Raw genomic sequence first — 27,209 nt, forward strand, 5'->3', positions numbered from 1 at the left:
CGTCTGCTGACTTTTCCGTACTGGCGCCTCCTAGTTTCCTAAAAGCCCCGCTCATTCCCCACCCTGCCCGAGGCTCCCCGGACACCACTCGGTTTCAGGACGGCCCTCATCCCCGCAGCCGGATGTCTCTCCATCCGGGGCCTGAGGACCCCACATCTTCCAAAATGCTCACGCAGAATAAATAAGAAAAAAAACGGAACATTTACCTGTCGAACGACATGTGCTGTTTCTGTTTCACGTTCTAGATCTCGCGCGTCATTCGTACTCCCCGGGGGAACGTCCTCCTGGTCGGGGTGGGCGGATCGGGCAAGCAGAGCCTGACGAGGCTGGCTTCGTTCATTGCTGGCTGTGCTTCCTTCCAGATCGCTCTGACAAGGTAACGAGATTTCGCTTTAATTAACCTGAAATGGATTTTGATAAAAAGTTCTCAGAAGCCACCTGAAGTTAAAATGCCTTTTTCTTATACCTGAAAAATCACGACAGTTTTTCCTCTTGAATGTTGACTTATCATCTCCTCCTTTCAACATCTGTCACCGATCATGAAAATTTTCACATTAATAATCTGCTTTTGAAACATTTCGGCTTCTCATTGCAGTGAATAGCTGTCTCCCTGCTTTTATGTTATCATGATATTCCTTTGGTGCATTTCAGAAGAAATTTATCCTACAAAAATGTTAATTCAGATTTCAAGGATGTTAATAAACTAGAAAAACACGAAAAGTTTATATGGATTTGCTCATTCATACATTTAAAGTTTTTTATTGAACACACCAACTAATGTGCCGGGCACCGGCTCGGTGCTGGGGAATAGGTGGAAAGCAAGGTAAACCTGTCCCGTGTCACCACAAAGTGGACAGACAACTGAGCAAGTCGTTCAATTACGTATGATACGTAGGCGCTGTAAGGAAGTAAATGCAGACCGGATTCTGTTGAAACATGGGGGAGACACTTCTAACCTCGTCTAGCGGATGATTATAAAAGGCTTCCTGCAGGAAGAGATGTTTCAACTGAGATCTGTAGACGAGTAAAAATGATCTCAGAGAGGAGGAACGGTAAAGAATGTTCCAGGCAGAAGAATCGGCACGTGCAAAATCCCGTCTGAGGCACTGGAAGAAGTTAAATATGGCCGGGCGTACGGTGCAAGGTAGAAGTGGGAAAGGAAGAGAAATAGAGGCTTTTGAAGGTGTTGTAGGAATTTGGACTTCGTCTCAGAGCGGTACGAAACCATCAGCGAGGCACTGCTATGGAAGGCGTGTTGGATTCGTACGTACAGAAAACGGATGGAAGGATCCAGATCAGAATATTTATAAGGCTGTCTCAGGGATCTAGGCAAGAGAAGATGGTGTCATGAGTGGTAGTGGTGAGAATGCAGGAGATAGGACAGGTTCACGTTCAAGGGATCGTTAGGAAGTTGAGCTTTTGGACTTGGTCCATCCTGGTTCTGGCTTGGGAAACTAGATCAACAGCGCTGCATTAAGACGGGGGACCCCAGAAGGGTTGTCCTCAGATAGACATGTGTCACGCAGGGAGAATTAACAAAGAGAAAAGTCGACATGAGGAGATTAGCAGTGGCGATTCAGAGATGCTTCGCAGAATTTCGGGATTTCGAAATAAGATGAGAATTAGGAGGCCAGTTTGGGAAGTTTAGTTGGATTGGAAATTATTAGAGGTTAATTGCTAGGTGCGGGAGCAGGAAGTCTTTCCTATTGGGCATTGATCAAGAGCTGTGGCTTGGCACTGTATGGAAAAACCTTCAGCTGCCATGTCTCATTGATGGAGATTCATAGATACCTGCTAGGATAAAGGTTGAAAATTATTAAACATTGGTTTTGGAGAGCCAGATATTCAAGTTTTTATTTGGTCTGAATTATAGAGTTCTGCTTGGAGAATAAATCTAAAAAGTTGCTGTTATTTTCAAATATTAAGATGAGAGAAATAATTCTAACTACCTTGTGTATAATTTTTCTAGTTTACAAATAAAAGCAAAGTTAGATAAAAGATAACCTGGACAGGAAAAAGACTGGGCTCTGAGACTTTTCCCCCTAACATTTGCATAACACCTTATAGTTCTCAAAGCACTTTTACAAGCACAAACTAATTTAATCTTTAAAAGGACTTTGTGAGTTAGCAGAGCCTGTCTTCTAGCTGAGCCTCAGAGAGGCCGTCACTCATCTGAAATCCCAAATCGACCTTGCAGTTGACCACAGTATCACTGGTTCTGGTCTGGCTTGACTTTCACTGCATCACATAGCCTCAGTAAAAATATCTTATGACTCCTCTCTCTCTCTCTCTCTGATAAATTATTTCCTCTACATGTCATACAGGGGGATGCTCCATTACTGATGAAAAGGGAGGTCAAAGCCTTCTTGTCTTCTCTTAGCCTTCACAAAAAACATCCTACTGCCGAGCCTTTGCACAGACTCAGGAAGTAAGAGCCTCACGTTTGGGGAGCACACAGCTCTTTGTTGTGCATGTGACTCAGGCCGTATTATTTGACCCCCTTGATCCAAGGGCTGGGCTGCAGGTTTTCCCACATCATGAGAAACTGGAATGAGACATTTCCCCTCCCCCCTTTGAAATTCTTTTCTGATCTCTCAGATCCAATTCTCTAGAAGTTTTCTTAAAATATTGATGTGTGATAGCGGTACTTCTGGTTCTAGGGTTTAGGTTGTTGATGTTGAAAAAGCACAGAGCATAGAAGTTAAATATTTAGTAGCTTTTTAAAAATTAGGAGGCCATTTGTTCTTATGCTCTGAACTCTGAGTTTATTTAATGACACAAAATTCAAATAATAGTTTAGTAAGTTTGAGTGTCCAGGATGGGAATATCTTTATTTTCACCTTTGGTGGTAATGGGCTACTTTATACTGGGACTTCTCTCGCATTTCATGATTGCAAACTGCTTTCCACCAAAGTATTGCTTTTGACAGTGAAAGAAGGTTTAGACTGGGATACTTCATAATGTTTATAGCTAGTCTACTACGGTGTGCTGATTGCTTAGCAAACCCTTTCATGTGGGATCCAAAAGTCTAATGAAAATAATTGTGTTGGGGGATGGGGAAGGTACCATTTCATATAAGACGTCTCCCTCACCCCATATAATGGCTTAAAATGATTTAGTTTAATTTATGAGCTATCTTCTAAAATACCATTGCTGATGATGCTTAGTAAATCTTCCAATTAGATTTTTCTATTATCATTTTCAACAGATATTTTCCAAATGGAACATAAACACACTCAGATGACATTTAGTTGTGGTAAACAATATTTTTGTTTAAGGTTTTCTTTTCATTCTGGATTTTTATTGTGTGTGTATATAAAAAAATTAATCGTAATGTTTCATAAAATGTGGAGTTTTGAAAATCAATTTCACCTTTGCAAGTAAATACAATGTTCCTTGACTTGATGTTGACTAGTCTTGTGGTGGTCACTTTGCATTGCATGCAAATATCAAATCATGTTGTACACCTGAAACTAATGTAATGTTGTAATGTCGATTATACCTCAATGAAAAAAGTTCTTGACTTCAGTAAACAGCAAGGTACTCAAGAGTTTACTGAGATGTGCACCTCTATTACTCCCAAAGGCATAGCTATTAGAAACGGAAAGAAAATTTAAAAAATCAATTTCATCTTTGCAAGTAAATATATCGAACCAGTAGCATTCACACACGATGAAATACTTATCTGATAGAACAATATCAGCATTTTATTTTTGATTCACCAAGTGGCATAAAGCATTGTTTTAAGGATCCTTCCTTCCCATAAAATAGTTTAGCTAATGGCACAATGACAATATCTCTTTAGATCTTACAATGCAACAAATCTGATGGAGGACCTGAAAATTTTGTATAGAACAGCCGGTCAGCAAGGCCAAGGGATCACTTTTATTTTCACGGACAATGAGATTAAGGATGAGTCATTTTTGGAATATATGAACAACGTTTTATCGTCGGGTGAGGTAGGAGCTCATTTATTCTTCATGTGTTTTGCCTCTTCGGAGTCCTAACTCTAGAGCTGTCTGTATTTCCTTGCATTAGAGATTTGAATCAGTGCTGTTATCGAGGATTAGGTGATCAGTCTGAAGAATGGCTTTTTCTATCAGGTTTTCGAAGAATAAAATTCCCAGTCAAAATGTGGAGCTATGCATTTAAAATGTCAATGAAAGCTCCACGTGAAAAATGAGGAAGAAGGAGGAGGCTGTTATTTCGCAGTTAGTGATAGAATCGTTTGCGTATTTTATTTTTTTTGTTTTACATTTTTTTTAAATACTATTTTTGTGTGTATTTTAGAACGCGGTGCATCTCATCTTGAAGACTTTTGGTTAGTTTTCCAAAGGTGCTTTAAGACGCAGATGGAGGAAAGACAACGTCAATATGGAGCTATCTGTTTCCATCTGTTGCCATATGCCTGTACTTGAATTCGAATGCCTGCACTTCTTTTTCAGGTTTCCAACCTATTTGCTCGTGATGAAATTGATGAAATTACTAGTGACCTCATCTCAGTCATGAAAAAAGAACACCCCAGGCGCCCCCCAACCAATGAGAACCTGTACGACTACTTCATGAGTCGAGTCCGACAGAACCTGCACACTGTGCTCTGCTTTTCGCCGGTGGGGGAGAAATTTCGAAATCGGGCTTTGAAGTTCCCCGCCCTGGTTTCAGGATGCACTATTGACTGGTTCAGCCGATGGCCGAAGGACGCCTTAGTTGCTGGTTAGTGCCCTGGAAATTTTTGTCGGAGTTTCAGGTGTACAGTGTGTCTTCGTTTGCGTTCTGTGCTGTTTACTGTGTCTGTACTGAATTGTCCACGGTTTGAAGATTTTTGAAAGGTGGTAATTGTTCTTATTTGGTAGCTGATTTTTCCCAGAGCATGGTTATCAGGGAGTAAGATCTTTGGTCTGTACCCCTTGGATTAATGTACAGTGTCGCTGCCGAGACTTTGTTACAGTTGGATTCCCAGGCATGTTCTGGAATGTCACAGGAAGCCACGGAGCTTTTTATTTTGATAGCATTTGTGTTCTTTTTTTTTTTTTTTTTTTTTTTTAAGCGAGTTAGTCAGCCTAATAGTATTTTAAGCCGAGGAAATATGTCTTGGACATTTCCTCCTTGTGGCTGCAGTGCTGGAAATCAAATTGGAAATCCTTTTCCAGCAATCCTCTGATGGTGTCTGTCCTTGAAAAAGAATGTCAACCCGAGGGTTCTGACTAGGGTCCTTGCTGCTTCTGCTCCCATCAATGCTTCTCTTACTCTAAATGAAATTGAACGTAAAAGGAGTAATGGAGATGTTAAAGATCATGCATTTGGTTTATGGGTTTTTTTTTTCTTCCAGTTTTTGGTGAGAAATCACCTGTGTGTATTTTAAGTGATAGAGATGCTTAGGTGCCACCTCTGACCTATCGTATCAGAACCTCAGGGAACCCCGATTCAAGGATGGTGGATTTCAAACTTTTTATCTGGTGTATTTTAATAATAATTTGGAAGAGTTTTATTTCCCAGTAAAACCTTACAGGTAGCCATAATAGAGAAAACAGTGAAAAGTGGAGGGGAGAAAGGATCGTGGAGCCCCACCCTTCACCCCTCACCCCGTTCCTGCCTCCCACACCGGCTCTTCACTTCCGTGGTACCCGGTGACAGAACTGCCAATCAACCTGTCCCCTGCCTTTTACGGATGGATGGAGGAACTGGGGGTGGCGAAGCTGGGGGGACTTGTCAGAGGTACAAGCAGACAGAAGCATCAATGATCGGGGCTAGAACCTAGATTTCTCTATATATTAAACAAACTCTTATTCGCTGGGGAAGTTTTGACCTTAGCATACTCCTATTGACAATAATGTTTTCAATTAAACACAGATTATTTAAAGACATATGACGTACAAATGTATAGTTTTCTCTTTTGTCTTCTAAGGTTTGAGAAAAGGCCAGTGATTAAAATGTCAAGTCCTATTAAAGTGTAAATACAACTAAAAGTAAAACTTTAAAATTCCTCGAAGTAGGATATCAATGCAGAGCACAAAATGACAGTACTTAAGAACTATGTTAAAGTTTACTATGAAATGTGGTAATTAGTATGCAAGTACTTTGCAAAATACTATGCGAGATATTATTAACAATAAAAATAACAATCGGAGATGACAACCAGTGTAATATATCGTAATTAAGGTGATTTAATTTGAGTACGGAGCCTTTCCTGCCAGGTTCCCATTTCAATCGCGCCTTCTCTCACAGGACAAAGGTCTCCCTTTGTTAATTTCTTCCTTTGTTAATTTCTCACAAATATGCACCGCCCTTTTAAATCTCATCACATCAGCCCCAACCAAGATTACGCGGAGGACAGGGGAGCTTTCACTTCTGTGTCCTCCGTTCCTAGCGAGTTCCTGACCTTCGTGCACACATCTGTTTGTTCATTTATTCAGAACATATTTATTGAGCTTCATGGCGCTTTTCGAGCCGGGCTTGGTGGAGGGCAAGGCAGCCTCGTTTCTTCACTCCGGATACTTTTTGCGGGCAGGCTCATGCACAGCTTCCTGTAGAATATGCCTCATCAATTTTTATTTCTGGTCTAGTCCGTCCTCTGGCTTGAAATCTGTGCATTTCACTGCCTGCTTGCCACATTCTCCTGAGTGTTTCCCAGGATCCTTCACTCAATATGTCTAAGACTGGACTAGATTAGTTCTCCTCTAGGAAGTCCCACCACTATCCCTCAGACCCTGCGATCAGAGAGCTCTTTGCTTTTAGCGCCTCTCCTAGCTTTAACTCTCAAGTCTGCTCTTATCACCTGGTCATGCCAACTTTATCTCCTAAACGTTGGTCTCTCCAGCTCTTTCTCTTTCATTGACATCCAGAGCCAAGCAATCATTGGCGCTCACCCAAACAGCTTTCTAATGATGTCTCCCACCCATCTCTCATTGCTGACAGAATAATGATAAACACGCAAACACGATCACCTTGCTTTCTATTTAAAACCTCCCACGTCCTTCCATTGCTGTTAGAAAAAAGGCCACAGTCTCTAGTGTGGCTTTCACACTGGGAAGAGCTGGCTCTGCAGACCTCCCCAGTCTCACCTGAGGTCACTTTTCTTCCTGCTCTGTTCTCCAGGATCCTTGGACACGCCCGTTTCCTCCCCTAGCAGGGCCTTCCACAGCCTGTTGCTCTGTTTGTCTGGATAATACTGACTCGGCTACATGTTGTCTCCTGCGGGCAACCTCGCTTTGACCCTCAGCTAAGCCAGTCCCCCTGTCATCCGTCTCACAGTACTCTGTGCTTTTCCTTACTGGGATCGACCACAGCTTGGTATTTAGTTGTGTGATTTATTCGATTAATGTTTGTGTGTCCTACTAGACAAAAAAAGTCCATGAAGTCAAGGATTGCATATCTTTTGTTCACAGTTTTGGCAGCTACCAGTGTTGGACGTGTACAGTGTTGAATGAATAAACTTGTCTGTTAGAATCCATCATTTTTCCCTACGGTGGCCTTGACTTACTTGGAATCTTCTCTAATCCAACATAAATCTTCTCTTTTTTTTTTTGATACACCTATTTTGTCTTCCGAACATGCTTTCATCATCCGTACCCTTCCATACCTTATCCCCCTTATCAAGAATATCGTTTCTTACCCTCTTTATCTAAGTTCCAAAGCGTGATCAAGACTCCACATCCTTCCTTCCTCCTTTGTTCACTTAGGAAATTAAAAATTTCCCCCCTTTCTTGGATCTCCTGTATTTACAGCACTCACACTTTATAAGGTGAACTTGGGTACTTAAGTCTTTAACCCATTTCCTGTTCGCCCCGAGTATACTCACCAGTGGCACTTTTGGTTGCAGTGTTTACCCCAAGATAACTCGCGAGTCACCCCCAAAGTTTTCCATGACATATCTTGCTTTTATTAGTTTCAATCGCTCTAGTATATCGATTCTCTTTGGAAACAAATGACAACATTCTATGCATAGCATTCTGATTTTAGTAATGTTATTCCCCTTTACAAAACATAGTAATGCTCAATCGCCGAACATGTCAAATCCTAGAAAACGCAGCATTCCTACACGTGATGTTCGCGTCATTCTCAGATAGTTGCGAGCCGAAGATTCGTCTGATGAGCCCGATTTACGTATACGTTTCTGTTACATTAGGGTTAGAGAGAAGTGCTGTTTACAAATGACTCTAAAACCGGTTCGTATATTTTGTTTTCACATTGAAGGCCGGTCAGATTTGCTTCAGCCTTTAAGAGCGTGTGCACATAAAATTAAATTGACGCTGGCAGTGAGCTGCACTTTTTTTTTTTTTTCCTAAACGGGAAATAGGTTAAACATTTTGATAATCAATAAGCTCTTGTGGTTATGGCACCAGCCCTAGTCTAGTATGTATTTACTGTGCTGGTCTCAGTAGTGGCTGAAATAATTATAAAACGTGAGCTCTTTTTTTCTAATACATATAAAATCTTGCTCGGAAAACCAACATCTGCACCTAACCGAACCTGCCTTGCATGGTTTTGAAAGAATACTGTGGGTGAGCATTGGAAGTACTAATACACTTAGGGATTAAAGTGTTTTTTATTCTTTTTAGAAAATTTGCTGTAAAGTTTCTAGGACAACCATTATATAAATTGCCTTCAGGATGTTGATTCTGAATTCTCTAGCTACATCAATAAGGAAATATATCATGTGTTCATCTTAGCATATTTCATTTAGATTATACTAAATGTTTCCCATAAAAGCATTAAATTATTGTGTATTTTTCTAATTGATTCATATTTTTATTTTTGAAGATGCATTTTATTTTTACTTTTTAAAACATTTTATTGAGGTGTGGATGATATACAAAAAGCTGTACATGTTTGATGTCTACAACTTGATGAGCGTACACCCATGAAACCATTACCATAATCTAGGCCATAGTCATATTCATCACCTTCAAAAGTTTCCTCCCACCCTCTTCAATCATCATCGTCATCATCATCATCATCATTAGTTTGGTAAGAGCACAACATAAGATCTACTCTCTCAGCATTTTAAGTGAACAAACAACATTATTAACTGTTGGCACCATGCTGGGCAGTAGAGCTGTAGGATTTATTCATTTTGTATAATGGAAACTTCATACTTTTTGGCTAATACCACCCCATTCCTCACTCCTGCCAGCTCCTGGCAAACACATTTCTCTCTGCTTCCGTGAATCTGACTAGTTCAGAATCCTCTTCTCAGTGGTATCACGCAGTATTTGTCCTGTGTTAGGTTGTTTCATTTAGTGTAATGTCCTCTAGGTTCATCCATATTGTTGTGTCAGGATTTCCTTTTTTCTAAAAAAAATAGGCTGAATAATAATCCATCATATTTTCTTTTTCTGTGCATTCATCAATGGACATTTATGTTGTTTCCATTTCTTGGCTACTGTCAAGAAGGTTGCAGTGACCATGGGGATACAGATATACCTTTGAGATACTGATATTATTTCCTTTGGCTGTGTACTCGAAGTGGGGTTGTTGGATCAGATGGTAGTTCTATTTTTAATTTTGAAGGGAACCTCCATACTGTTTTCCATAGTGGCTGTACCAATTTACATTCCCACTAATAGTGTGCATGGTTCCCTTTTCTTCATATCCTCACCAATACATGTTGTTGTTGTTGTTATTTTTTTTTTGATAATAGTCATCCTAACAAGTTCAAACTGGTATCTCATTGTAATTCGGACTTGGATTTCCCTCATAATTAGGGATTTTCACATACCTGTTGGCCATTTGTTTGTCTTCTTTGGAAAATTCTCTGTACGGCTCCTTTGCCCATTTTAATCAGGTTCCTTTTTGTTGTTTTTGTTGCTATCGAGTTGAAGGAATTATTTCTTTTGGATATTAACTCTTTATCAGATTCAATGCTTTGCAACTCTTTTCTTCCGTTTCGTATGTTACCGTTCCTGTGTCGTTCCTTTCGCGGGGCAGCAGAGTTTTAGTTTGACGTGGCCCTACTCGTCTATTTTTGCTTCTGTTGCCTATACTCGTGGTGTCACGTCCACAAACATCATTGCCAAGACCAACAGCATGGAGCTTACCCGCTGTTTTCTTCTAGGAGTTTTGTGGTTTCTGGCTTTATCTTTAAGTCTTTAATCTGTTTTGAGTTGGTTTTATATATGGTGTAAAATAAAGGCCCAGTTTCATTCTTTTGCTTGTGGATGTTCAGTTTTCCCAGCACCCAGCACCATTCTTTAAAGAGACTACCCTTTCCCCATTGTGTATTCTTGGCTCCTTTGCTGAAGATCTAGTCACCATATATGCCCGGGTCTGTTTCTAGCTCTTCTGTTCCCTTTGCCCATATGTCTGCTTTTAATGCCAGTGCCATTCTTGTTTTGATAACTGTGGCTTTGTAACATTTTAAAATTGGGAAGTGCGAGGCTTCCAGTTTTGTTCTTGCTCAAAAATTGCTTTGGCTCTTTGGGTTTTTTTTTTTTTTTTTTTTTTTTTGTGGTTCCATATGAATTTTAGGACTGTTTTTCTATTTCTATAAAAAAATGCCTTGAAATCTTGATAGGGATTGTATCGAATCTGGAGATTGCTTCGGGTAGCATGGACATTTAAAAAATGAATTCTTCAGACTCATAGACACTTGATGTCTTTCCATATATTTATTTCTACTTTAATTTCTTTCATTAGTGTTTTATAATTTTCAGGGTACAAGTCTTTCGCGTCCTTGCTTAGGTTTATTCCTCAGTATTTTATTCTTCTCTGATGCTCTCTTAAATGAGATTATATTCTTAATTTCTTTTTTGGGTAGTTTTTGTTATTGTATAGAGTATTTTTCTAATTTAAAGATGCTCAGAAGCTTAATATTATATTTTATAGTGTCTTAATAATTATAGTGCTTGTGAAAGAACTGAGTTTATATATATATATGAATTTAAATTGACTGAGTCTCTTGATGAAGCATTTAAAGAAAAATATGCTCTGTTTTATGTCGTAAACTCCTGTCTTTCCCACCATTTAATAATCTCCATTTAGGCCAATTTTTGTTTCTAGCTTTATATGAAGTTATTTTGAATTATTTCTGAATATCTGTGTTATCTTCACCTCTGGTGGTCTTGTATTTCTTAACGAAACCGTGATTCCAAAGTCACTACTAAATCAATTAACTTTATTTATATTTCTCCATGGTAGAGATAATTATCAATGTTCTTCTAGATTCCATTTTAAACTAGCACCCTGTTGTGAAAATAGGCCATTCTCACCTAAAAATAAAGTCTCAAGCAAGATGAATAGCAGATATATGGACATATATTTTTTTCAAAGAAGGCCATTTTAATTATGTAAATCAAATGGCTCACTTCGGAAATTATTAGTTGATTTATGCTGTACAAGATTTTGGTCTTATGAGTTCTGCTTTCGCAACTGCCCACAACTAACAGCGCAGCATTAGAGAAGTGAGGTCCCTGCACACAGTCACCCCTCAGAAAGTAGCACCAACCGCCGTAGTGCCCATGGTTCCCCAGAAAAAGTGCCACATTTTTTATGAAGCTCATTAGTCAATAAATATTTTTGAACTTTGGGCTTCGATTAAAAAATGTTTTCTTAGTCCTCTAAAGACCCTAAAATGTTTGTTTCTATTTGAGTTTCTAAATCCGAGTGGCCTGGACTTTGGAGTCCGTCATCCTTGGGTTAGAATTCCTAAACTGCCACCTATAAACACACTTCTCCGAGTTGTTATCCTTATCTACAAAATGTACACGATACTGTCCATCACGGAGGGGTATTGTAAGGATTAACTGATAAGGTCTTGTGATTTAGTATCTGCCAAGCTTCGATATGCTTGCCCTCTGAATGTCTCCATGAAGAATGTGTTTGTAAAAGAAAAAGAAAACTGGAGAAGTAGTGGCTTAAACAAGTAAGGGTTTTTTTTTTTTCTCTTTTCTTTTTTGTGCTGCCAAGAGAACGCAGAGATTCTCTGTCCAGGACAACACCATTGGGGATCTCACGTCATTTTGCCATCATTTTTAGGGGCTATGGCTCTTATTCTTACAGGCAGAGATGGCTACTGCATCTTAGGCATCCTTTCTGTTGGTGCCTCATGAAGCGTTGCCTTTTACTTCAGGATGGGATTCTCCCTCAGGAGCTTTTATCTACATCTCATTTTCCAGAACTGGGTTTCTCTTAGTTCCAAGAGAATCAGGGGAATCAAAGAGTTTTGGTTAACCAGATTGTTACCCAGAGCAAAACTGGGATTCTTTTCTAACAAACTTAGGGTGACTCCTGGATAGGCTACTAACATGCCTTCCTCACTTCATAAGTTCAGTTCTTTTAATCCAAATGAAGTGGAAATCGCAGGACACCAACAATCAGAGACTGAGCTCATGTCCTCCCTTCTGTCCCATCTTACCTTATTCACCATCAAGTGACACGAACATACAATACCAGGATATAACCCGCCCCAACCTCAGACATCAGGCTGCCGGTAGGCCCCAAAGCTGCCATTGCTGCCTTGGCGATTGCATGTTGAAGATGATGGAAGGGTTTTTCCATGGCTTCTTAGAGTCTGAGTCTCGGTAGGCTTGGGTCACCCTAAGAGAAAGAGACTTGATCCTTTGTCTAACCTTTTGTGAATCAGAGATTATGGGTCTGTGGGAAAATATATATTGAATTCATCCATTTTTATGCTTTTTGGCTTTTTGGAGAGACAAAAAGACAACTTGCTAGGTAAAGAAAAAAGTCACCGTTATTTATACTCTATTCACACAAGCGAGAAAATGATTATTACATGGTGTGTACCAGGAAGTTTTCAGAAAGTGGGGATGTCCCTGAAGATATCCCATAACGCCAGGTGAAGTGGTTAGTGTCGTGTCTGGCACATTTGTGAACATGGCAGCTGTTGTGGTTAATACCTACAGGAAATTAGTCATAGCACATAGTCGTTCCTATGTGTCCAGCACCCAGACTTAAACTGCCGAGAGTTTAAACTGTTTCTGTTCAGGCCGCGTGACTCACATGAGGAAGTATGACTTCTGAGTGGCATACTTTATTGCCTTTTAGTGCATATGGTATACTCTATTTGTAGCCAAGCTGATAAATGGTCTCTATTATTTACATAAGAATTAATACGACCCCACAATTACCATATTGAGAACTTAATTTAGTGATCAGTTATGGATGGTGAAAATATACCACTCTTTATTTCTTTGCCCACTATCACCCCGATAGACTTGTTCACTCGATTTCTTCTCTTTTTCTCCCTTTTTATTGGCCATATTTCTATTCGCAACTCTTATGTGCATTATTCAATATTTTTAAGTACTTTTTCAGTAAATTCATAGATCATTTTGTCTAGGATTCATAAAAATGGTTGTGGTAATTTTTAACCGCATCATGCAAACCTCTTTTAAATTCCTTGGGGTTGAGCGCAAGTGTCGTACTATCTTTTCGTTCCATGGCACCATCACAGTGATGGATGGATAGCAGACACCCGGCATGTAAGTGGTGATCGATTATCTGTGACTTGGTGGCCTGTTCTTGCCCTAGGAAATGCTGTCTCGGAACTGGTCTCCTGTTTGGCGCTGTTGGGACGATACAGGTCTCCAACAGGAGATTTTTTTTTCCCCCAACATTTTTAAAGGACACTAAATTAGAACTGACTGCAAATGACCAGCTATTACATTTAAGAACAAGATGGCCCAGGCATAAAAATATTTAGTGACGAACATTCCATATGCCAAATGCAGTCAGAGGCTGGGAGAATTAAGTGTGTGACAGATTCTGAGTAAAAAATATAAACGGGATCGCTAAATAGGAGTACCAGGTGGACGCTGATTTTCGAGTTATTTGCTCCACTTTTGTCCTTATGTAAAACCGTAAAACAGGCTGGCTGCTGATCAGAACCTGCAGCTGTGTGGAAGAGACTTCTTTGCGCAAGTACTAGAAAACAAAGAATGATGATAGGCTCCAAGTCTGTTATAGTTTAGCACATAAAAGGGAAAATAAAATTGTTGATGTCCTAGGTCTGGAACCAAAAACGCAGACATATATCTACCTGGCTGGGACTATAAAGATGGTCTGCAGTCCCAAGAAATGCCTGAGTCTTTTAAAAATAGCCCGTTAACTTTTACGGTGGTGGTTCACGCTCGCATTTCACACACTGTCGTCTTTGTCTTTCCTAGTGTCTGAGCACTTCCTTTCTTCCTATGATATTGACTGTAGCGTGGGAACCAAGAAGGAGGTGGTCCAGTGCATGGGCTCCTTCCAGGATGGGGTGGCTGAGAAGTGCGTCGATTATTTCCAGAGATTCCGACGTTCTACCCACGTGACCCCCAAGTCCTACCTCTCCTTCATTCAGGGCTATAAGTTCATCTACGGAGAGAAGCACACGGAAGTGCAAACTCTGGCCAACAGGTAAGTGCGAAGGTCAAATGTAAAGCTATTTTTAAAGCAATGACTCTCAACTGGGGGTAGATTCCCACCTAGTGAATGCGTTTGTTTATTACAACTCGGGTGGCAGAGTCAGGGGTGGTGAAGGGTGCTACGGGCATCAAGTGAGTAGAGGTCAGGGATGTTGCTGAACATCCCACAGGACATGGGACAGCCCCGCACTGCAGGGAACTCCCCAGCCCCAAACCCCAGTAGTGCTGAGCTTGAGAAACCCTCATAAGCATGAAATAATCTGACGCCTGTGTTCACTGCTTCGTGAATACCCTGCTCTGCTGCAGTTGCTCCAGATTTCGCTCTCTTCCTTGGCCTTTTCTGCACACTTCCATCTTCTCCCCGAATATGGCCGGAATCAGCCACGGCTGTTACAGAAGAGACACCTGGGTGGGTGTTCAGACTAAGTGACTCTGAGAATTTTAGTCTTTAAGACACATTATTTCAGGTTCAGGCAGGCAGCGAGTCCCTTCATGCTGGCATTCTGATGGCTTCACATTTGTTTCTTTTCTTGATTCCCAAGTCTTTCTTCTTTGAACATCATTAATCTCTTTTGAAAACCAGAAGTTATTGGTTTTGTTTCCTCCACAAAGGGGCTTCAAGCATTTCGAGTCTCTTGTCATTTAGCTGTACTTCATTAGGCACGTTTCTCACATGATACAGGCTCTGGGCCCACCGTTGTTCCCCAAGTCGCACAGAATATTTTTGGCAGCTTCTCTCTTCCCACACGCTGTCTCAGAAGCCGTCCAAATGCCTCCAGTCTGGAATCAAGCCTGGACCTACATCCATTTTTTTTTTTTTAAAGCCCTGTTGTATTTGCTGCTTGTTCATACATTTATTCTTCAAATATGGTCGCTGCTGTTCATATTAGTGGACAGCACTTGGAAAATGTGGCCAAGCGCCACAGATGTTGACTCTGCTCCCTTGGATTTTCAATCTCAGAATGAACACGGGATTGAAAAAGCTGAAAGAAGCTTCGGAGTCCGTTGCAGCCCTGAGCAAAGAATTGGAAGCGAAAGAAAAGGAGCTACAGGTGGCAAATGACAAAGCTGACACGGTGGGTGGACATTTACAGAATCCCCAGCTCATAAGTGTCAATGACATTTGCATAGTCACCGCGTTATGACCAAGAGAGTGTCAATTACTGATTTCCATCAGAATACGATAGTCTTAATTTTCTGTATGACAGTTGGTGTAAGTGGATGGAAATCAAGAAGTCAAAGCAAAATGGGCCTTTTCAGCTGGGTCTTCAGGAAGTTTTGATGAGGTATTATTACTTTTTTTTTTTTTTTTAATGTTGAATTAGGTCTTAAAGGAAGTGACGATGAAGGCACAGGCTGCCGAGAAGGTCAAGGCCGAGGTACAGAAGGTGAAGGACAAAGCGCAGGCCATCGTCGACGGCATCTCTAAAGATAAAGCCATTGCAGAAGAGAAACTGGAAGCAGCCAGACCAGCTCTGGAGGAGGCAGAGGCAGCCCTGCAGGTAAATCTGCATGACATGACAGATGCCAGGTGTCGGGGTGGGAGGAGGACTGAGAAAAGATGGATGACAGCGGGAAATGCTCTACTGCTTCGGACCAGAGCTCTCTCCACGGGAACAACTTCAAGGAACGGCTCTGCGTGGACACGTTATCTGCTCTCATAGATTTTGCATGGGCTGCTTCCCATCTCATTTCCTCACTCACGATTGATGGACAGTGTCACGTAATGGCGGCCAGGAGTCCTGGGTTCTCATTTCCGCTCTGTTAACCAATCAGCTGTGTGACATCGGGGAAGTCACATAAAATTCTTAAACTCATGTTTCCTCACGTCCCTTGGGGACATTGGAGTGGGTCTGTGGGATGCACTGTTCTCTGAGTTTATCTGTGAATTCCTGATCTGAGGTATCTCGTTCATGTCAGAGTTTGGCCAGGCTTCCGACACAAATGTTCAATGCGATTATGTGGCAATAAATAACAGAAATGGCAAAATTAGAAAGGAGGCTGGATTCTGAGAAAATATGGTGAGTTTTGTGAACTAGACCACAGCTGAAAGGGCCGGTCCAGTTCTGAAGTCTCAGTTTAAGGTGTTTGGGGGCTAAGTGTAAGGTCGCTTTGACTGTAGCTATGCTCATCTGCTATCTGGCCTGAGGAGCAGCTGGACAAACAGAGCCCTGCTCATCTGGGTACCGCTAATTCGAGTTACATAACCTCAGTCGAGCATGCATCATTACTTGATAACGTAATTGTTATTGTTTTGCCGCTCCCTTACTTCGGGGGTAAGTATACACCTGTGAAACCATCACCACCATCAAGGCCATAGAAATATCTATCACCTCCCAAAGTCTCCCCCTCCACTTCCTTTAGTAGTATTTAGTAGCTACTTTGTGGTAAGAGCACTTAACGTGAGACCTACCCTCTTGCCGATTTTAAGTATATAATACAGTGTCGTTGCCACAGGCTCTGTGCCGTGTCGTAGGTCCCCAGAACTTACTTATCTTGCCTGACTGAAACTCTGTCCGCTTTGCCCGTCACCTCCTCTCCCCTCTGCCACCCCTGGTCGCTGGCCGTCACCATGCTCCTCACTGCTTCTGTGAGTGGCTATTTTAGATTCCATGTATAAATGCGATCATACGGTATTTGTCTTTCTGTGTTCGGCTTATTTCACTTAGCATAATGTCCTCCAGGTCTATCCATGTTGTCATAGATGGCAGGATTTCTTTCTTTTTCTTTTTTTTTTTTAAGGCTTAAATGTGTGTGTGATGTGTAGATAACATTTTCGAAATCCATTCGTTCATCGGTGGACGTTCAGGGTGCTTCCGTATCTCGGCTATTGTGAGTAATGCTGCAGCGAACATGCGGGTGCAGATATCTCTTCAAGCTCTGATCCTTACCCTGCGCCCCAATTTAGGCATACTGGCTTCACTGAGAGTGCCTGATCAGCAGAGAGAAGACAATGGTAGTGCAGAGAACCTTCTAACCTTTTTTTTTTTTTTTTGAACTTGTGATACCCAGTAGCATCATAGGAAAAGAGCATATGGCATCTCAGGTCTTGCTTAAAGACCCACATTTTCCCAAGACTTGAAAGGCCTACAATCTCTTTTAGTATTATATATTTCCAGTATTTTTCTAATTCAGTGCTCTCTGCCACAGAAATATTCCGTATTATGTAGTCATCAGTGTAGAGACGTGTGGGAACAGGGTAAGGGGCTGGGGCGTGTGTGAGCGGTTTTTGAATAATTCCTTTCATTGGTTCTGCCTCCATCTTATTGTGTCTCTTTGAGGCCTTTTGAAATTTTGAGATATGGCACCACCAGGGGATACTAAGAAAGTTTCGAGTACCTCCAGATTCTAACGTTTTCATATCAGGTTACACAAGGCGATACACCAAATAAGGTAACAGCAAAGACTGTGTCTCCATCTCAATGCTCATCTGACTTGATGCAAATATATAAAATGCCTCCAGATGTCAAGTAACTATTTATTATATTGCAATGATGTATTGGAAACTATGTAAGTTATATTGCTTTGCCTGTCAAAAAATGAGGATTTCAATACTTAGATGAAATAGATTAAACTTCAGATATACCCCTCCCCCCCAACTCCTTTTACCCGGGCACCTAACATAACTGAGCCCAGTCTTGTCTGAAAACGCCCCTTTCTAAAACTAAAGTAAAATGAGCGTGTTCAGCTCTTATATCTTACATGACTTTAATTTGGCTCTACTTTCCTCATTGGCTGCTGTTCTTTCCTTTATAGCCATACATCTCAAATTAAGGTCTATCTGGTATTTCTATTTTTTTTTTGAAATACAAATTCTTCTTCACTTTCAGCTGTCTAGCTTTCACAAACACTGTTCTATTGAAACAAGCCTTTTCACAGCATATAGTTATATTCCTAATTATCAAGTCCAGTGGTTTTCTTCTTTTTCTCAGTCTTTGGAGAAAAGATTATTAGCTGTGATGAGACGCTCCTTGGGCAAGGAGGGGCGTGAATGCAAATAAAATGGAAAGTTTTCAAGATCCGGAAGGAATGAATATACACTATTTATCCTAGAAATGTGACTGCATCAGATTCTTATATTTAATATTTTCCCAATACTTATTCCATAAATAGTCATGGCAGCTCTATGTGACTATTGAATAATTTACGCTATGAAGAATCTCTGTAACTAGAAATGGAACAGAATTTCTCTAAGAGCTTAGTAAAATTCTTATTGCTCAGATTCTGTCATTTAAAGGTCAGTTCCCAGCTAAGAAACCTCTAATTATTCAGTCTGTCAGCCCCTGGGCTGCCCGCTAGTGTCAGTCCACTTGGACAGGTCGCGCGCGCGAGAGAGGCAGATTCCTGCCCTACATAACTAATGAGTCACAAAGCACTGCTAATGCTGGAGTTTTCCTGGTCTCTGCCTAAGTGCTGACTAGTCTTTTTCTTTCAGGTTACACACTCTTTTTTTTTTTTTTTTTTTCCTGACACTATATGTGGTCTGTATGGTTTTAGAGAAGTCACAGCTCCTCATCGACTCACCAACATTTCTATCTTCATCGTCAGTTTGAATTGTAAACATTTAAACCTTTCTTTGGGATTAAATATGCATCTGGCCCCCGTGACTGTATCTAACTTAAACATGCTTGTTTTCTTCTGTCGAAACAGTAGCATTTTAGAGATGACAGTTCCATGTGCGCTTTCTCATCTGAGATTGGATGACAACCTCCCTTCCTCCCACAGACCATCAAGCCTTCAGACATTGCGACCGTCCGCACGCTGGGCCGGCCGCCTCACCTCATCATGCGGATCATGGACTGCGTGCTGCTGTTCTTTCAGAGGAAAGTCAACGCAGTGAAAACTGACTTGGAGAAGAGCTGTCCAGTTCCTTCCTGGCAGGAATCCTTAAAGCTGATGACTGCAGGGAACTTCCTACAGAACTTACAGGTGCGTGGCTCAGGAGTGATGGGCTAAGAGGGGACCAGACTGCATTGGTGTATCTGAGTCCTTTAATGGAATAAGTTTCTAAAAAGAATTTACTCAACATTCACATTTTTGCTTACTAATTTCCTTCGTCTTTATTAGGGTATAATGGACAAATAGAAGTTATGTATATTTAAGGTATACAACTTGGTGTTTTGGTATTTGTGTGCATTGTGAAATAATATCCGCAATCAAGCTAATGGACATATCCATCTCCTTACATAGTTACCGTTTTCTTTTATTCTTTTTTTTTTTTTGTGATGAGGACACTTAAGATCTACCCTCTCAGTAAATTTCAAGTATTCAATTTGGTATCGTCAGCTCCATTCCCATTGCTGTATGTGAGGTGCCCAGAACTTACTCGTCGCGGATAACTCATGCCTCGTACCACTTGGCTAGCATCTTGCCCCTTACTTCCCTGCAGCCTCTGGACACCACCATTCCGCTCTCTGCGTCCGTGAGTCTGACTGCTGTAGAGTCTACGTAGGAGCGAGACCACACTCTGTTTGTCTTTCTGCTCATTTCACATAGCGTATTGTCTTCCGGGTCCATCCATGTGGTCACAGTGTTAGGATTTCATTCTGTTTCAAGGCTGAATAATATTCTGCCTATGTGTTTTGTACTATATTTTCAGAGTAGACTTTTTCTGTTTCAGATGTAAGACATTATAAGCATTATAGCTTTTCCTGACAAATTTTAGGAGTTTCCCCCCCCCACCCTAGCTTTATTGACATATAATACAATAGACAATTAGTTGCTCATATTTACATTGTACAATTCAATGAGTTTTTTTTCAATTATAGTTGGCATACAATAATATATTAGTTTCAGTTGTACAGCATAGTGGTTAGAGATCTATATAACTCATGTAGTGGTCACTAGCCTCAATGACGTATTTCAATCAAAGTTTAAAAATTCTTTTTAAGGAGACAGTACATAGGAGCATATATTATATACATGTGAATAGAAATATATATATTTCAAGTCTCAATAGTAATTTTTGAGTGTTAATTTACATCATTTTTATTTTATTATGAGATAGAATTTACATATAATAAAGTGCATATATTTAAAGTATACAACTTGATAAATATTTACATATGTATATACCTATTAATGAACACTGAAATCAAGGTTTTTATTTGCAGACCTCAGAAATCTCTCGTGTGCCAACCCAGTCAATAGCTTCTCCTAAGATGATTATTATTCTGACCTTTATACTAATAGTTTTGCCTATCAGTGTAAAGGTCAGAATAATATAATTTACATATAGGAAATTATATTATATGAACACTTTTGTTTTGACTTCCTTAACACATCTGTGAGATTCATTCTTATTATTGCACAGAATAGTATTTCATTCTTTTTCATTGCAATTTAGCTTTCCAGTATATGAATCTGCAGTAGTGTATAGTAAATGTTTAACAATTGGTTTTCTGGGGAGAAAAAAAGAACTGAAAAACTCTGATTTATAGTGTTTGTCAATTTCCATAGTGTAAATATCCCATAGTGGCCAATTTCCAGCTATAAAAATGATGCTGAATGTAGATTTGGGAAGAGATGCATAATAGCACACTATTATATAGTATTTCTACCATATAGGTGCAGTAAATAGATGTAAATGACCTCAAAAAACATAGGTCGTAAAATGTAGTAAAAGAATCATGCTATATATTATTTGACTATATATATTTTTTGTTTCAAATAAAATTTAATTGTAAGTTATATAATTTAATATTAACAATGGCTGTCTCTAACAACCAATTCGCAGAATTTCTGAAATTCTAGCAATCATTTCTCATGAGCTTGTATAAATCAGCACCATCGTGAACACTAATATGCTTCAATTTGTTGTCCATTGTACTGTTGATGAATTACTGAATTGCTACTAGTTTTTGGTTATTATAAATAGAGCTCTCATGGAAATCGGTCTGCGGGTCATTTGGTCAGCATATTTACATTTCTGTTGGCTGTATATTCAAGAGCGGAATTTCTGAGTCTTAATTTATACATTTAATCAAGCTGTAGTAGGTAGTGCTAAAGAGTTTCACAAATATCTGCATCAGTTTACACACCCATCAATGGTGTGTAAGTTGCTCCACATCTTCACCATTTTCTACGTTCAGCTGTTCTGATGGGTTTGCAGTAGTATCTTATTACTGTGGTTTTAATTTGCATTTCCCTGATGACTAATGAACCTCTTGGGACTTCTTGTTAAATGCCTGTTTAGGTCTCTTGTCCATTTTAATTTTGTAGTACTTTATAGAATTTCTTTATATATAAAATATGAGTAATTTATCATTTGTGTTTTGCAGACATCTTCTCCCAATTTCTACCTTAGCTATTCATCCCATTAATGAAATCTTTTGATAAGCAGGTGTTCTTAAGTTTAATGTAGTCCAGTTTTTCAGTATTTTCCTTGGGAATGCTTCCTGTGCTCTGATTAGGAAATCTTTGCTCACCACGGAGGCAGAATGAAATGCTCCTGTGTTTTCTTCTAGAATCTTTATTGCATTATCTTTCATATTTAGATCTTGAGACAACTAATTGGTAATGCCCGACCCGCATCTGTTTCCCAAGCGATCACTTTAGTGCTACCTTTCATTCGGTTTTCAGTTCAGCACCGCCCAGTGGGTGCTGTAGCTAGAGCCTATTACAGAAGCTATAGCAATAAGTGGCTTATGCAACCGGTGTCCACACAAATTTGTCCCAGAAAATTAAAATATGAGACTCTATGAGGTGAGTGCCACTGTGAAGGAATAACATGCCATCCGAGTGGAGAAGAGGTGGTGATTAACTTGGGGTGAGTTAGGATGGCAGTGGTGACAGAGGAGACTCAAAAAGTCAGAAAAATGTGACAATGAATTGGACGTCAAGTAGAATCCTGGCGAGTGACTCTGGGTCCTGCATTATATATCTGGTGGCAGAGCAGATGTATATCTTAGAAGCTCCCTTGCTAATTGCTCTTCTATTGCTCCCAAATATTCTGACTTTTCTTTTGGCTTCACTTTTTCCCAAGTCTCCTTAAAGAAATTTGCATGAAAACAGGTCTGAATGAGATTGTGTTCTACCCTACATTATGTCTTCTGTGAAGACTTCACTGAATTATTTAGGTGATACATTCGTTTTCTTTTTGGAAAACATTTAATCATCCTTTTTTACATGCTCAAACACTACTTTAAAAAGATCGAATTTTATCGTTTGGCCAGTATTTTCTTTTGATGTAAGATAGACATTTAAAAAAAATTTCTTTCTGTTACTATTTAAAAAAAATTGTATCACTCCAGAAGAAAACAATTTTCTCATATTCTTAATGGTTCTGTGATTAAAAATTAATTCATCACCCTCAAGGCCTAATGTTCAAGTTATTATCTTCACATTTCAGAAAAGTTTAATAGAACCTCTGTCTGAATGTATTCAAGTTTTAGTTTCTGCTAAATGTTAAATATATATGTCCTTAGGCCGACTATACCTGTGTGTATTTGTTCTTCATTGTTGATTGTATGGGTTTATAATTCACCTATTTAGGATTAATGACATAAACATTTTATCGCTTTGGAAATTCTAATAACCATGTGAGTGTTTATTGCTGAACAAATTGCCTTTTTCCTTGGATCCCAGTAAATTTATTTAAGGTCTGCATCTCTTGTCCCCAGAAGATAAACTGTACTCTGACTTCTTTGTTGTCGTTACTCACGCTGCTTTCACCTTCAGTACTTTTGCCCGATATACTGAAATAGTGACAAAATATCAAGTCATTCACCCATTTTGGTTGTTCAGCAGTTTCAATGGCATTGTGAGCACAATGAGAGAGTGACTTCACGGAAAGAAGTATTTTGACTTACTTTTACTCTTTTCCCATAGCAATTCCCGAAAGACACGATCAATGAAGAAGTGATAGAACTTTTGAATCCTTACTTTGAGATGGCAGACTACAACATCGAAACTGCTAAGCGCGTGTGCGGGAACGTAGCCGGTCTTTGTTCCTGGACCAAAGCCATGGCTTCCTTCTTCTCTATAAACAGAGAGGTGTTGCCTCTGAAGGTAAGCCTCCCAGGTAGAGCTGCCTGATGCACGTACCTGCCGGAGGTCTCCAGGTCAACTGGTCTTGTCCTTTTACACAACACAGCCTTCGGTGTTATTGTACTCAAATTCCCCAGGGCCAGCAATTGCTAGGAAGACGAAACCTGAGACGTCTCTTTCTTCTCTGTAATCCTGCTCCCTCAGAATGGTGTGAGCCTGTAGCGTGGACTCGCTACAAGGATATTAAGTCCAGTGTGGGCTGTTGGATATTTTCCCTACACGATGTCAACTTGAAAAAAAGAAACACAGAAAACTATAGCGCAGAACCCCCTGATAATGTCCCAGATCTCATGCCAGGGAAGGGCTGGCACACAGATGACAGTGGCTGGTGTTGGTCACAAGGCATGACATAGTCTTTTCTCTCCTCTTTGTCCCTCAGGAAAGAAACTGAATATCATCCCTTTGTTGTTTAATGTGATTTTAGAATATGCTTCTTTCCTTTCGAGTAATTGCATTTCTAAGCTTCATTGGCACCCACTCCCCCACCATTCAATGGCACTCAGTCTTCAGCAGAGGGAGAGGCAAGCGTATGTTTGAAACTGCGATACCAATGTCTCAAAACTCATACCTTATGGCGTGGTTGGTTATTTTGCTTTTGTATGAGTCTGATCTCTCTCAACTACCAACTAAAATTCACTTAGACTTATAAATCACCCGAGGAGTTTAGTAATCATGATAAAAATAATCAAGAATAGAAAGAAGATAAGGATAGAGTTGCAAGTCCCCTTTTAGTTTCTAATTATTACCAGACCAGGACCATTTACTCAGTGACGGAGGCCCTGAGGTCCTCGGGCAACCTTAGAAGAAAAGACTTTTAGAGCAAATAATTGATGTCATGCTGACTTTAGAACCTGGGACCATTGAAGACCCCAGTAGAGCTCAAAAATGAACATTCTGATCGTAACTGAACTGTAACCATCATATCAAATGTACAGGGCTTCCTTCACAAATTTTCTAGTGGGTAAGGATACATACTGTCTTTAAAGGAATCACGGTTGAATTCGTGATGGATAGTTTTTATTTCGTTGTAGTTATTTTAAATAAGTGAGCTAAAGTCTATGAAATAGTGGACATTCTGAAGACAGCTTACATAAGAACACAGATGTCTTGCCTATGTTCAGGACATTTCAGCAGCACCCAAACCCAGGATGATCTAGACCTTACCACAGGAAGCGAAGAGAACGCCCTCAGAAAGGGGGAGCTTTTACTTGCTCCTGAGAAGTCTGTTCCGGGCGCGCCCGCCTACCTTCTTAGGAGCGTCCGGCATCGGCATGCATTCATTTTGTCAGGCCGCTCCTAATGGCAATCAGAAAGATACACAAAGGTGCGTGGATCCCATATAATCACCATGCAGGGAGAAGTAGAAGACAGAGTGCAAGTTATCATCTGGCACCTCTGCTTCATACATCAGGATATCCAGACCGAGGCCTCTAACGTCGCCCACTCCTGGAGGGGCTTCACGCGCCAGCTCCTGCTTCCTAAGTGGGGCGAGATTAAGGACACTTGTTAAACTCCAGTTGGAACCTCTTCAATGCTAATTAGTAACGAAGACACATAGGGCCACTTTCCTTTCATCCCACAGTTGGTGCTCCAAGTGTCTTCTGGTAGTGAATAAACTTAAACATTAATTACACCTATAGCCATTTAGGTTCTAGTCAAGTTTGTTATAATGAGATCTCGCCTTGAAAAATCTATGAAAACCAGTAAATACCAGTCTGTATAAACAGAATATTACAACAGTAAAACTTTAAAGATTGAACACTGATAGTAACAATAACAATATCTACTATTTACTGAACTCTTTTTATATGCCAGGTTCCAATTCCAGACTTGGGTTTTTACATATGTTATTTAATCTCTCTCTCTCTCTCTCTCTCTCTCTCTCTCTCTCTCTCTCTCTCTCTCTCTCTCTCTCTCACACACACACACACACACACACACAGACACACACACAAACACACACACATACCCTAGGAGGTAGTTTTGAACATCTCAGTGGAGAAACTGAGGCTCATAGAGTTTAAGTAACCTGAAAAGAACACTACAGCTCCTAAAGTGAGCAGGTGGATTTGAATGATTCTATACCTTCTGGTTAGTGACTTTCGAAAGCTTCATTTAAAAAAATTTTGGGGCAAAGTTTTTGAAATATTCAAAATCTTTAGGGCTGTGGTAGTTTGACATTAGTGGGTGACTTTGGTGAGCTGACACAGGGACCTTACCTTTCTTCCATTTTAAGCCATGGACACAGGTGCAATTTAGAAGAGAGTTGAGGAAAAAATATTCCAAGAGTTGGTTTTTTTAAAGGATAATTTTAAAGCCATACTTTTGCCTGTCATTAGTCCGAATCAGTTATGGAACTCTTAACTTTTGCTTGAAGAATAATTCTGCCAAAATTTCAGAGCCTGAAGTTTTCAGAGAGAAAAATAATTAGACAAATATTTTTAAGATAACAATTTCTTCTCAAATTCCTGAGAAAGAATGTGGGTTTAGTAGTGGATCTCTCCATTAATGTCAATTTTAACATTTTAAAGATTTAATAAGGAGACATTCGATTTCAAAAAAATTTTCAAAACAATCTAAATACCTGTAAAAAAAATCTAAAATTTAAAAAAAAAAATCTAAATTTTCAAAACAATCAAAAAAATTATCAAAACAATCTAAAAACACTCTAAGAGCATGGACTATTTTCTATACCTCATCTTCTGCTGATGTTGCTTTTGATTATGTGTATGGAGTCTAATTTGTTAGCTTCCTTAAAACAAATACTTTTAATTGGTCACGGCTCAAGGTAGCAGTTCTTTTCTGGAAAGCCAGCAATATATGAAAGTTACAGGAGTGACATCGAGACAACCACTACCCACAAAAACATTATGATATTAAGCAAATAGTTATTCTTTGCCTCATTTTAACATTTTCATCAACAGCGATCAGTCCTTCTAGGCTGATGGTTTTAAATATAAAGGTATTTTTTTTTCTCTCTACAACTCTCAATATTATAATGTTCTGTAATTTACCTATTATAATATTGTGATATTTAATATTGTAATATTAATATTTAATGTCAACACTGTAATATTTAATATTACAATGTTTGGATCCAGAGATTAGCAAACTGTGGCCCACAGGCCAGATCTAACCCACTACCCATATTTGTACAGCCCATGAAATAAGAAGAGTTTTTATATGTTTTTAAATAAATACCTAAACAACAGTCTTGATTTTGCCTAAAATATTTACTATCTGGCACTTTATGGGAAAAAGTTGCTGACTTCTAATGATTCTGATTTTCTGCGCATAAACATTTATGTCACATTCACATGAAGATTTGGTCTTGACTCAATGCAATTCGAAAAGACCTCACGGATGGAACGAAGAAAAGGTACAACCATGAGACATTGCCCGGTTCTCTCGGACTCTGAAATGCTGACCGTTTGGTTTGCCCACCTTGTCCTCTCATGTGTGTCCTGTGCAGGCCAACTTGGTGGTGCAGGAGAATCGCCACGTCTTGGCCATGCAGGACCTGCAGAAGGCCCAGGCGGAGCTGGACGACAAGGAAGCAGAACTTGATAAGGTTCAGGCTGAGTACGAACAGGCCATGACTGAAAAGCAGGTAATTGTCGTCTGGCTTGGGAGGGGCCGTCGCATACCTACACGCACGGCTGTGCTACACCCTTCGTTCCCTTTCTGCTTTCTCACTCCAAGGGTCTGGTTTTCGACAGGGTTTTATTTAATTTATAAATAACACATGCACAGCACAGGATTCCTCACTAAGCCCTAGGGTTTGTTTCAAACAGACAC

At 39.9% G+C, this 27,209-nt stretch overlaps 1 protein-coding gene across 3 annotated transcripts in view; it reads left to right on the top strand.

The window, feature by feature from the left end:
• DNAH5 (dynein axonemal heavy chain 5) overlaps window positions 1-27,209 on the top strand; it is a 226,653-nt gene that overhangs the window by 152,120 nt on the left and 47,324 nt on the right. For all 3 annotated transcript variants that reach the window (XM_016152142.2, XM_036225601.1, XM_036225602.1), the window contains exons 53-61: window positions 246-376; window positions 3,806-3,959; window positions 4,446-4,713; window positions 14,124-14,355; window positions 15,325-15,439; window positions 15,689-15,865; window positions 19,089-19,292; window positions 23,193-23,372; window positions 26,884-27,021. In XM_016152142.2, the coding sequence (XP_016007628.2) occupies window positions 246-376; window positions 3,806-3,959; window positions 4,446-4,713; window positions 14,124-14,355; window positions 15,325-15,439; window positions 15,689-15,865; window positions 19,089-19,292; window positions 23,193-23,372; window positions 26,884-27,021 (1,599 nt within the window). The remainder of the gene's footprint in view (window positions 1-245; window positions 377-3,805; window positions 3,960-4,445; window positions 4,714-14,123; window positions 14,356-15,324; window positions 15,440-15,688; window positions 15,866-19,088; window positions 19,293-23,192; window positions 23,373-26,883; window positions 27,022-27,209) is intronic.

The sequence above is a fragment of the Rousettus aegyptiacus genome, unplaced genomic scaffold, assembly GCF_014176215.1.
Source record: "Rousettus aegyptiacus isolate mRouAeg1 unplaced genomic scaffold, mRouAeg1.p scaffold_m13_p_8, whole genome shotgun sequence".
NCBI lineage: Eukaryota > Metazoa > Chordata > Mammalia > Chiroptera > Pteropodidae > Rousettus > Rousettus aegyptiacus.